Below are 13,245 nucleotides of genomic sequence, written 5' to 3' on the forward strand. Positions count from 1 at the left end.
GGATTTGTAACTTATCTGATTTACCCATTTAAGGAGCCAGAGAACCCTTATCTCTGACTAGGGGCACTGTTGTATCAGTTAAGGCAGGGGTAGCCAACCTCGATCCTCAAGAGCTACAGTTCACGGTTTCCAGACTACCTAGCTAGTGCACGGGTTTATTCCTTACTCACTAACACATTTGAAAAGATCCACAGGTGGAGCTAATTATTTCACTGGTGATTCTGTGAGGAGACCTGGGAAACATGCACTGTTGGTAGCTCTCGAGGACCAGAATTGGCTACCCCTGAGCTAAGGTGACTGGACAAATAAGTCAAAGTTTCCCAGTTACTTCTACACTGAGGCCACAGACAATGATTTGCACATGAAAAGACCCAAGGAACACAAAATATAATAGTGGATGTCCAAACCAAAAAATGATGGGTTTCACTTGGTGTATAAATAAGGATAACTGAAAACAACAGGGTTTCTTCTACACTTGCTGCCCTTATCCGATACAAAAATAATTAGTGCTAGGGAATAGGACTTATACAGTAACAGAAATAAGGCTAATTAAATACCTCTTCAGATTTTTTCTGCAGCAACTCTGCCTCCTTCTTTAGTTTCTCTTTCTCCTTCTCAAGGTCGGTGATGGCTTTCTTCAGATCTTCAGCCTCTTTATCACTTTGCTGCCTTTGGATCTCTAGCGTGTGAACCACGGTCATCTTCTCCTTGGTGCTCAATTCTGTTTGGTGCAATTTCTCACTGATTTCTTCTGCACGTTTCCTAAACTTCTTGGCATCCTCTTCTGCTTTGGACTGGGCTTTGCTCATTTCCACCACCTGCAGTTTGAGGCGCTCGGCTTCAGAACTTATGTCAAGTTGGCGGCGTCTCTCAGTCTCCAGGATCTTTTGGAAGCCCTCAGTCTCCTCAGCCAGCAGTTGCTGCATCTGCTCTTTATCCTCCTGCAGCTTCTTTGCTTGCTCCATAGCAAGCTGCTTCTGTTTCTGAAGTACCTCTGCTTCGGCTTTCAGACGGGTGGCTTCTTGCACAGCCTGCATCTTTTCCTTTAGCATCTTTTCAGCTAATGCTCGCTGCTCATTCAGGTCATCCTCTGCAATCTTCCTCAAACGAGCAGCCTCCTGGGCCTCAATACTCAAACGAGCAGCCTCTTCAGCTACTTGCTTCATCTTCTCAGCTTCCTCAACCAAAAATTTTTGGGTGCTGTCTTTGTCTTTTAGTATGAGAATCTTGTTTTCGTCTTCGATCCGAATCTTCAGTTTGATCAGCTCTTCCATCTGTATCTTCACTTTGAACAACTCTTCCTCCACAAGCTTCTTCTGCCTCAGGGACTCTGTCACTTCTTCTTTCAGCCGTCCCAGCTCATCATCCAAAATGGCCTTCTGGTGGTCAGTCTCCTCTAACTGCAGCTTGACTTTCGTGAGCTCGCCCTCAACCTGCTCCTTTTGCTTAAGTGTTTTTTCAGCAAACTTCTTATGTTTCTCCATTTCAGCATCGGCCAGATGTTTTTGCTTGAGGGCTGCCTGCTCTGCCTGGGCCCTCTTAGCAGCTTCCAGTTCAGCCTCTTTACGAATCTGTTCTGCATCTTCTTGTGCCTGGGCCTTCGTCTGTGCCTCTTCCTCTGCCTTTAGTTTTAGACGTTCGGCTTCTTCTGCCTGCTGACGTGAAAGCGCGGCTTCATGTTCAGCCCTTGCTCTTGCTCGCTCAGCTTCCTCAGCTGCACGTTTAGCCTTTTCAGCTTCTTCTTTGAGCTTATCAAGGATGCTCTGCTCCTGCATTCTGGTTTGCATTAATTCTTGCTCTTTTTGTTGTACGGCAGCAAAATAGGCTTTTTCCTCTGCTTGGATTTTATTCCTGGAAGCTTCTTGAGCTAACTGTATTTGCCTTTCGGCCTCCTTTTCTGCCAGCTCTTTCTGCTTTTTGGCTTCTTCAGCCTTAGCCTTCAGCCTCTCGACTTCTTCTAAGGCTAGTTTCCTCTGCCTTGCTGCCTCCTGCTCTGCAGCGATAATCTTCTTGACCTTCTCCTCTGCCTCTTTGCGTTTTGCCTCCTCCTCCAGAGCCACTTGTCTTTGTTTTTCTGCTTCTTGCTCGGCTTTCAGTCTACTCTCCTGGGTTTCTTCTGCAATGTTCTTCAGCTTCTGGAGCTCTAGCTCCAGGTCAGACTTGCCAGAGGAGGCTTTCTCAAAGTTTATTTTCAGAATTCGGATCTCTTCTTCTATAATTCTCCTTTGCTTCACCGTCTCATCCACAATATGCTTTTGCCTTTCTAGCTCACTCTCTGAGGACTGTTTAAGGATTAGGATCTTTTCTTCAATATCTTGCTTGTGTTGAGTTGCTTGGTCTTCCAGCAGCTTTCTCTGATATGCCTCATCTTCTGCCAATCTCCTAAGGCGCTCATTCTCAGCCTCCTTCTCCTTCAGGGCAATCTCAGCCTCAGTTTTTAGTCGTGTAGCCTCATTGATAGCAGCAAGTTTTTCTTTCAAGATCCTCTCTGCTTCAGCTCTCTGTCTTGTGACTTCATCTTCAGCTTGTTGCCTTTGTCTCTTGGCCTCTTCCGAGAGGGCACGCAGCTTGGCAGCTTCTTCCGCAAGTTCACGCAGCTTGCTGGCCTCTACTTCCAACATCTGCTTAGATTTCTCACTGGTGGAGCGAGAATCCTCTTCTGCTTTGGCTTTAGACTGCAAAAGGATCTCCATTTCAGCACGAACCTTGGTCAGTTCTTCCTCAAGTCCTTTTCTTCTCTGGATCGCTTCGTTCACTTCATTTTTTAGCCGGTAAAGATCCTCTTCAAGGACAATTCGTTGTTGCTCACCGCTTTCTACCTCTGCTTTTAATCGGATAAGCTCTTGTTCAGCAGAAAGCTTGTGGACTGCTGTTTCATCGGCCAACTTTCTCTGTTTCTCCAGCTCTTCTTCTGCTAGTTCCTTCTGGCGCAGAGCAGATTCCTCAGCTTTGGTTCTCTTGCGGGCCTCTCTTTCTGCGTCCTCTTTCTGTTTCTCAGCATCCTCTTGTGCGAGGGCTTTCTTATGAGCTATTTCTTCTGCTTGGAGCCTTAACCTTAGAGCCTCGTTAGCTTTCTGCCTCCATTTCTCTAGCTCTTTCTCAGCTTCCTCCCTGGCATTTTCAGCCTCTAATTGCTGCTTTTTCAGACGTTCAGCCTCCTCCTGCAGGTGGGTAACAGTGATATGCTCTTGTTTTAAGGACATCTCTAGTTGTGTGGTCTTCTCCAGGAATGACATACGTTTGCTCTGCAGCTCTGCGTCAGCACTTTGTTGGGCCATGTTGTGAGCTTGTTTGATTTGTCGCTCTTTCTCAAGCTCGGCCTGCTTCATTCTCCTTTCTGCCTCCTCTGCTTGAAGTCTTGACTTTTCCAGGTCTTCCAAAGCCTTTTGTTTTTCCTTGGCCGCTTCTTTCTCTGCCTGAATCTTACGCTGAAGCTCTTCCTCTGCCTCACGTTTCTTTTGTGCCTCATCTTTCACTTGTTTTCGCAAGCGATCAGCCTCTTCCTGTGCTAGCCTCTTCTGCCTTTCTGCTTCTTCAGCCCGAGCCCTTAGTGCTTTCAGCTCATCTTCAGCACCTAACTTTTGCTTCTGGCTGGTTTCTAACTGCAGGCGGATGATTCTGATCTCCTCCTCCACTTTTTTGCGGCTGTACTCTGCCTCTTCAACCAGTTTTACCTTGGCATTAATCTCCGCCTCAGAGTTTTGTTTCATCTGATGCAGCTCTTGCTGGATTGTCTTCTTCTGCTGCTCAGCATCAACAGCAACAACCTCCCTTCTGGTCACCTCTTCATGCATGTTCCTCCTCAGTTCCGAGGCCTCTTTTTCGGCCAGAGCTTTCGCCTGCGCATGGGCCTCGGCTAACTGCCTTTGTTTCTCAAGCTGGGCCTCTACTTCTGCCAGCTTCTTCCTCTCTTCTTCTTTCAGCTTCTCTGCCGCTCTCTGAAGGAGGGTGGGGTGGGAACAGAGGGAGGACGGGTGAGGGCAGGTAAAAAGGGGTGGAGATGGACAATGGAGACAAAAAGAGAAAGAAAAAGAAAAAAGAAAAAATGAAACAGATGGAAGAAATAATTATATGCTATATGGTCAAAAATCAAACTTAATTAAAAGAAAATGACTCAACACAAAGGGATGGGAGGATGTATGTAGAATGGTACATGTACCTGACACCATAGAGGCAAAAAAAAAATAAAGTTTTAGAAACGCTGTTCAGAAAACACTTCCCACCGATCACAATCGCCATATTCACTGCACATATACTGTGTGTAACCCGCGTCTTCCCACCAAGACTGATTATGTTTTATAGCACATGTATATTGGGTTCTATCATTGATAAGGATCATAACACTATGGCAATGTAGCTGTTCAATATATGTGGCAGTGTGGACAATTAGTGGGGGATTACTGGGCCTGTATCGCGGCACTCGGGGGATTACTGGGCCTGTATCGCGGCACTCGAGGGATTACTGGGCCTGTATCGCGGCACTCGGGGGATTACTGGGCCTGTATCGCGGCACTCGGGGGATTACTGGGCCTGTATCGCGGCACTCGGGGGATTACTGGGCCTGTATCGGGGCACTCGGGGGATTACTGGGCCTGTATCGCGGCACTCGGGGGATTACTGAGCCTGTATCGCGGCACTCGGGGGATTACTGGGCCTGTGTCGCGGCACTCGGGGGATTACTGGGCCTGTGTCGCGGCACTCGGGGGATTACTGGGCCTGTGTCGCGGCACTCGGGGGATTACTGTGCCTGTGTCGCGGCACTCGGGTGATTACTGTGCCTGTGTCGCGGCACTCGGGTGATTACTGTGTCTGTATCGCGGCACTCGGGTGATTACTGTGTCTGTATCGCGGCACTCGGGTGATTACTGTGTCTGTATCGCGGCACTCGGGGGATTACTGGGCCTGTATCGCGGCACTCGGGGGATTACTGGGCCTGTATCGCGGCACTCGGGGGATTACTGGGTCTGTATCGCGGCACTCGGGGGATTACTGGGCCTGTATCGCGGCACTCGGGGGATTACTGGGTCTGTATCGCGGCACTCGGGGGATTACTGGGTCTGTATCGCGGCACTCGGGGGATTACTGGGTCTGTGTCGCGGCACTCGGGGGATTACTGGGCCTGTGTCGCGGCACTCGGGGGATTACTGGGCCTGTGTCGCGGCACTCGGGGGATTACTGGGCCTGTGTCGCGGCACTCGGGGGATTACTGGGCCTGTATCGCGGCACTCGGGGGATTACTGGGCCTGTATCGGGGCACTCGGGGGATTACTGGGCCTGTATCGCGGCACTCGGGGGATTACTGGGCCTGTATCGGGGCACTCGGGGGATTACTGGGCCTGTATCGCGGCACTCGGGGGATTACTGGGCCTGTGTCGCGGCACTCGGGGGATTACCGGGTTTATGCCGTGTCTGTATTATGGAACTAGAGGACTTAGTGGCGATATCCCTCGTTGCATTAGCTCAATTAGCCGGGATCTGCCTACCTAGACTACAGACATGCCAGATAATCAGTAATCTCTTGTCTGAACAGAGGAAACCACTACAACTGATGTCACAGAGTTAGCAGATGTAACTCCATCATGTACATTTACTGCAAAGTTTAAATGTAGACTTTTGTTCCAAATGGGTTACACTACATTAAAAATAACTATACTTTGTAATAAGTTTGTTAAAAAGACAAACAGGAAATATTATGCACGTTATATCTTGAAAATAATGGCAGGCAAACACCTGAATGATGCTTTGGAACCTCTGGCTGTAAAATATTGTATGCTTCTCTCTACGGGGGCGATTCAATTCAATGCGATGTTGAATAGCCGCGGAAAGGAGCTCCCGAAGCTATTCAATACACCGCGCTGTTTGAGCGCGCTAAAGATTTTTTCTCACACCCCCCCTGGGGATGCGAGAAGAAATCCGACCAAAGTGCCGGTCGCGCAGCTGTTTTTCTGCATAGCGCGGTGCTAACAGCCGCGCACCCGGCACTTTGGTCAGAGAATGCCGGTTAACGCGCCTTAACACCCTTGTTAAGGCGTGATAAGCGCGATAACCGGCATTCTCCGACCACACAGCACACTGAATTGAATAGCTCCGGGAGCTCGCTCCCGGCACTATTTAATTTGCGTTGAATTGAATCGCCCCCTATGTGAGGCTGCAGGTCAGACTCAGATTAAAGAGACAGGACGAGAGATTCCGAGAAGGACAACTGACCGAGGTCACTACAGCACAGTAAAAATATAAATCACGTACAAAATGTTTCTTTACCGAGCACAGAGACATAGTACACACCGCCGAGGTAACGTTCTCATTTTACAGCAGACACTTACACCCGGCACTAGCTACTTACAATATCCACAGTGCCAATAACCCTGTCACTAGCCGCAGACCAGAGCGGGGTCTATGTATAGTGCTCGTGACTCATCACAATCGGAGCATCCTATACAGGTGACCAGAACAGGGCTCTGCGCATGCTATACAGGTGACCAGAACATAGCTCTGCACATACTATACAGGTGACCAGAACATAGCTCTGCACATACTATACAGGTGACCAGAACATAGCTCTGCGCATTCTATACAGGTGACTTGAACAGGGCTCTGCGTATTCTATACAGGTGACCAGAACATAGCTCTGCGCATTCTATACAGGTGACCAGAACATAGCTCTGCACATACTATACAGGTGACCAGAACATAGCTCTGCGCATTCTATACAGGTGACCAGAACATAGCTCTGCGCATTCTATACAGGTGACCAGAACATAGCTCTGCGCATTCTATACAGGTGACTTGAACAGGGCTCTGCGTATTCTATACAGGTGACCAGAACATGGCTCTGCGTATTCTATACAGGTGACCAGAACATAGCTCTGCGCATTCTATACAGGTGACCAGAACATAGCTCTGCGCATTCTATACAGGTGACTTGAACAGGGCTCTGCGTATTCTATACAGGTGACCAGAACATGGCTCTGCGTATTCTATACAGGTGACCAGAACATGGCTCTGCGTATTCTATACAGGTGACCAGAACATGGCTCTGCGCATTCTATACAGGTGACCAGAACATGGCTCTGCGCATTCTATACAGGTGACCAGAACATAGCTCTGCGCATCCTATACAGGTGACCAGAACATAGCTCTGCGCATTCTATACAGGTGACCAGAACATAGCTCTGCGCATTCTATACAGGTGACCAGAACAGGGCTCTGCGCATCCTATACAGGTGACCAGAACATGGCTCTGCGTATTCTATACAGGTGACCAGAACATGGCTCTGCGCATTCTATACAGGTGACCAGAACATGGCTCTGCGCATTCTATACAGGTGACCAGAACATAGCTCTGTGCATCCTATACAGGTGACCAGAACATAGCTCTGCGCATTCTATACAGGTGACCAGAACATAGCTCTGCGCATTCTATACAGGTGACCAGAACAGGGCTCTGCGCATCCTATACAGGTGACCAGAACATAGCTCTGCGCATTCTATACAGGTGACCAGAACAGGGCTCTACACATCGTATACAGGTGACCAAACTGGGGCTCTACGCATCCTATACAGGTGACCTGAACGGGGCTTTACACATCGTATACAGGTGACCAGAACGGGGCTCTACACATCCTATACAGGTGACCTGAACGGGGCTTTACACATCCTATACAGGTGACCAGAACGGGGCTCTACACATCGTATACAGGTGACCAGAACGGGGCTCTACGCATCGTATACAGGTGACCAGAACGGGGCTCTACGCATCGTATACAGGTGACCAGAACGGGGCTCTACGCATCGTATACAGGTGACCAGAACGGGGCTCTACGCATCGTATACAGGTGACCAGAACGGGGCTCTACGCATCGTATACAGGTGACCAGAACGGGGCTCTACGCATCGTATACAGGTGACCAGAACGGGGCTCTACGCATCGTATACAGGTGACCAGAACGGGGCTGTACGCATCGTATACAGGTGACCAGAACGGGGCTCTACGCATCCTATACAGGTGACCAGAACGGGGCTCTACGCATCCTATACAGGTGACCAGAACGGGGCTCTACGCATCCTATACAGGTGACCAGAACGGGGCTCTACGCATCCTATACAGGTGACCAGAACGGGGCTCTACGCATCCTATACAGGTGACCAGAACGGGGCTCTACGCATCGTATACAGGTGACCAGAACGGGGCTCTACGCATCGTATACAGGTGACCAGAACGGGGATCTACGCATCGTATACAGGTGACCTGAACGGGGCTCTACGCATCCTATACAGGTGACCTGAACGGGGCTCTACGCATCCTATACAGGTGACCAGAACGGGGCTCTACGCATCGTATACAGGTGACCAGAACGGGGCTCTACGCATCGTATACAGGTGACCAGAACGGGGCTCTACGCATCGTATACAGGTGACCAGAATGGGGCTCTACGCATCCTATACAAGTGACCAGAACGGGGCTCTACGCATCCTATACAGGTGACCAGAACGGGGCTCTACACATCCTATACAGGTGACCAGAACGGGGCTCTACACATCATATACAGGTGACCAGAACGGGGCTCTACACATCGTATACAGGTGACCAGAACGGGGATCTACACATCGTATACAGGTGACCAGAATGGGGCTCTACACATCGTATACAGGTGACCAGAACGGGGATCTACACATCGTATACAGGTGACCAGAATGGGGCTCTACACATCATATACAGGTGACCAGAATGCATTGTATGTTGGACCATAGAATAGGGTTTGTAAGGTTGTTATATTTGATTATCGCTTGTCACACTTTGTCACAAACTGGCAGAGCCGCCCTGGTATATTCCCGTCAGAGCAGGATGCGGGGACTGTAAAACACTATTCAGGATTGGGATGATCCTGACAGAGGCCCCAGAAAACACTGCTATCCCTACGTTTCAGTGATTCCGTCCTCATTAGTCGCTGATTGGACCGATATTAGTCAGTGTATGAATACTGGAGGCCATAACTTGTTCCTACCTCCTCTTCCTCCAGGCGTCTCAGTGTCTCTGTGATGAATTTGATGTACTGGCTGGTCAGGGTGGTGAGTTCACTGTATTTGGTCCGGAGCTCCACATACTGCAAGAGAAGGACAGACACTCAGAGCCCAGGCAGGAGAGATACTGCCACCTACAGGCTAACACCACCTATGCCCCTGGGGCTGGTGTACATTACACAACACTTATCAGCATTAATTAGCGCAACAAAATGACGATCACTGGACCATTAATGAAGCGCACAGAACACACCGCATTATACTTTGGTTTTGCATCAGTACGTCTAAAATGTCCGCCCTGCGCATATTAAGGCGCATGATTACTGTCTATTGTTGCAAGACACCTCCGTGATTGGCCAGTATAAGGGGAGGCAGACATACCCTGAAAAAGTGCACTGCGCAAAATTATCACATCAGGCCCAAAATATTACTACTTTGTAACCAGTCCTTCTATCCCTAAACAATGCTCTGTGCCGCCTAATCTGTCTCTAGAGCTGGGTACTCACTAATCGATGTGTGTACCCAGCAATCCGATGGGCAACCCCCCCCCCCCCCCCCCGTCGATGGGCCAAGATATCGAGCGGCCAGTACACATTAGTCGGTCCGGTGACCGACCTGTCAGGCCCTGCCGCATCCCGCTGCATGGGGTCATCAGCCGCATCGTCAGGTTGAGCTGCATGTAGGGCCGACCTGACGATGCAGCCGACGACCCCACAGCCGACATAGTGGGTACACCCTGCACGATTGTCGTTCCAATAGATTGGAATCAGGCGAATCGTTCAAAATATCTCTACAGCCGCGTATCCACTAGCTGATAAAATGAACGATAACTATATAATTCATTATATCGGCCAGTGGATGTACCGTCAACGACCAGCGATGTGCGCTCCCGCTGGTCGTTGACAACGTCGCACATCGCCCGTATTTGCAGGGTAACCTGACGATAGGTTCTGCAAGTATGGGGAGGGTGACGTCACTGAACGATATTGCTCAGTGCGGGTGCTCAGTGTCATTAATGACACTGCACACACCACTGCCGGGGACACACTACACAATATCGCTCAGTGAGGGTGCTCAGTGTCGTTAATGATACTGTACACACCACTGCCGGGGACACACTACACGATATCGCTCAGTGAGGGTGCTCAGTGTCGTTAATGATACTGTACACACCACTGCCGGGGACACACTACATGATATCGCTCAGTGTCGTTAATGACACTGCACACACCACTGCCGGGGAGACACTACATGATATCGCTCAGTGAGGGTGCTCAGTGTCGTTAATGACACTGCACACACCACTGCCGGGCACACACTACACGATATCGCTCAGTGTCGTTATTGACACTGCACACACCACTGCCGGGGACACACTACACGATATCGCTCAGTGTCGTTAATAACACTGCACACACCACTGCCGGGCAGACACTACACAATATCGCTCAGTGAGGGTGCTCAGTGTCGTTAATGACACTGCACACACCACTGCCGGGGACACACTACATGATATCGCTCAGTGTCGTTAATGACACTGCACACACCACTGCCGGGGAGACACTACATGATATCGCTCAGTGAGGGTGCTCAGTGTCGTTAATGACACTGCACACACCACTGCCGGGGAGACACTACACGATATCGCTCAGTGAGGGTGCTCAGTGTTGTTAATGACACTGTACACACCACTGCCAGGGAGATACTACACGATATTGCTCAGTGAGGGTGCCCAGTGTCAGGGACAGTGATCTGGGGAAGACCAGCTATCACAATAGCTCACTACCGGGGACTGCGATCTGGGGAAGACCATCTATCACAATAACTCACTACCGGGGACTGTGATCTGGGGAAGAGCAGCTATCACAATAACTCACTACCAGGGGACTGTGATCTGGGGGAAGACCATCTATCACAATAACTCACTACCGGGGACTGTGATCTGGGGAAGAGCAGCTATCGCAATAACTCACTACCGGGGACTGTGATCTGGGGAAGAGCAGCTATCGCAATAACTCACTACCGGGGACTGTGATCTGGGGAAGAGCAGCTATCACAATAACTAACTACCGGGGACTGTGATCTGGGGAAGAGCAGCTATCACAATAGCTCACTACCGGGGACTGTGATCTGGGGAAGACCATCTATCACAATAACTCACTACCAGGGACTGTGATCTGGGGAAGACCAGCTATCACAATAACTCACTACCGGGGACTGTGATCTGGGGAAGACTAGCTATCACAATAACTCACTACCGGGGACTGTGATCTGGGGAAGAGCAGCTATCACAATAACTCACTACCGGGGACTGTGATCTGGGGAAGACCATCTATCACAATAACTCACTACCGGGCACTGTGATCTGGGGAAGAGCAGCTATCACAATAACTCACTACCGGGGACTGTGATCTGGGGAAGAGCAGCTATCACAATAACTCACTACCGGGGACTGTGATCTGGGGAAGAGCAGCTATCACAATAACTCCCTACCGGGGACTGTGATCTGGGGAAGAGCAGCTATCACAATAACTCACTACCGGGGACTGTGATCTGGGGAAGAGCAGCTATCACAATAACTCACTACCGGGGACTGTGATCTGGGGAAGAGCAGCTATCACAATAACTCTATACCGGGGACTGTGATCTGGGGAAGACCAGCTATCACAATAACTCACTACCGGGCACTGTGATCTGGGGAAGAGCAGCTATCACAATAACTCACTACCGGGGACTGTGATCTGGGGAAGACCATCTATCACAATAACTCACTACCGGGGACTGTGATCTGGGGGAAGACTAGCTATCACAATAACTCACTACCGGGGACTGTGATCTGGGGGAAGACTAGCTATCACAATAACTCACTACCGGGGACAGTGTGAGCTGAAGATCTCCCCTGTATCTCCGGAAACCCACCCACCCCCCGGACTCATTCACTATTCCTTATCCGCTCCTGTCCTCCTCCTCTCCCCCCCCTCTGTTTGTTACGTATACATTTACCGCACCCACGCCTCAAAATAAAATCTGTCATGGGAATTGTTGATCCACATTTCCTACAGCAATTTCTACCTTCTCTGTGCACTTGCACCTCGTTGTCTTATAATGTATAATGCTTCAAAATAAATCTGAATAAAGAGATTTTAAAAATGAATAAAAACGCCCTTTTGTCCTCTCACGCCGCAAGGACCGCGCCAGCTTTCTCTAACGTTTTAGCTCCTTACAATGACCTCACTATGCTAAATTAAATACTCTTCGCCATCTCCTCCCGTCCTGCAAATCCGTGCGCTGTGGAGGACAGTGAGCCACGTGATGGGACCACAGCTGATGTCACACAATATCACAAATGATACATGTGTGTGTTCCTCCGTAGCTGGTATGACTCCATCCTAAAAGCCTGCGAGATGTCCTCACCTCCTGGATGATGTTGTCAGATGCAGACTGCACTTTGGGCTTCTTGAGAGGAGACACCGCCGGTTCTACCTGGGCTTTATAGGTCACCAGCTGGAGCTCAAAGTCCTAGAATAGATAAAGACATTGGTCTAGTCTCAGCCATTGGGGGGAAGGAGATCCTTAGGTAAGGCTTCATGAGCATATATTATTACACACCAGCGATGTGTAATAGTGGGAGCAATAAATATAAAGGTGAAATATTTGTATGTAATTCCCCATTCCCAAAACACCCTATGGACCCCCTTAATGCTAGTAATACACCGGACAGACGTCAGGTCTGTATATCAGCTCCATGAGAGTACTGTAGCAATATAGACGCAGTCCTATATAACCGCGGTGAATGACCTCATCAGCAGAACCGCCATGCGTTTATCTAGATTAGAGGATGAAGCAGACAAAATATATTGGAAAGCTATGATGTTTTACTGACAGCCATTGGGAGTCCCTGAAAAGTCGGGATTTAACCTGGGGGAGGCCCGAGGGGGTATGAATTACAGTATATCTGATTACTTGCACCACAAGTGTTTCTGCTGCCAAGGGATGACTTAATACATTATAGGGTTCAGTGTTTGCATGAAATAACCAGGGCAATGGCCACTAGCGGGATGGAAACACGGAACCGCCATTTACCTTGATGGCATCGATGTATTGCTTGGCGTATTTCTGGCATTCGTCCACTTTCTCCCTGTTCTTCTCGCTTTCCTCCAGCAGTTTCTGGGGATCAGAAAACAAAGCCTTTAGCTTTAGGTAAAGTGTAAGTTCCCTTCTGTG

At 49.4% G+C, this 13,245-nt stretch overlaps 1 protein-coding gene across 4 annotated transcripts in view; it reads right to left on the reverse strand.

Annotated features, from left to right (window-relative positions):
- The window catches only part of PLEC (plectin), a 249,407-nt gene that overhangs the window by 24,281 nt on the left and 211,881 nt on the right, over positions 1 to 13,245 (reverse strand). For all 4 annotated transcript variants that reach the window (XM_088442057.1, XM_088442055.1, XM_088442059.1 and 1 more), the window contains 4 exons: positions 13,105 to 13,188; positions 12,436 to 12,540; positions 9,006 to 9,104; positions 558 to 3,938 (listed from right to left, as the gene is read on the reverse strand). In XM_088442057.1, the coding sequence (XP_088298183.1) occupies positions 558 to 3,938; positions 9,006 to 9,104; positions 12,436 to 12,540; positions 13,105 to 13,188 (3,669 nt within the window). The remainder of the gene's footprint in view (positions 1 to 557; positions 3,939 to 9,005; positions 9,105 to 12,435; positions 12,541 to 13,104; positions 13,189 to 13,245) is intronic.

The sequence above is a fragment of the Taudactylus pleione genome, unplaced genomic scaffold (genome assembly GCF_031769625.1).
Source record: "Taudactylus pleione unplaced genomic scaffold, aTauple2 ptg000304l, whole genome shotgun sequence".
NCBI lineage: Eukaryota > Metazoa > Chordata > Amphibia > Anura > Myobatrachidae > Taudactylus > Taudactylus pleione.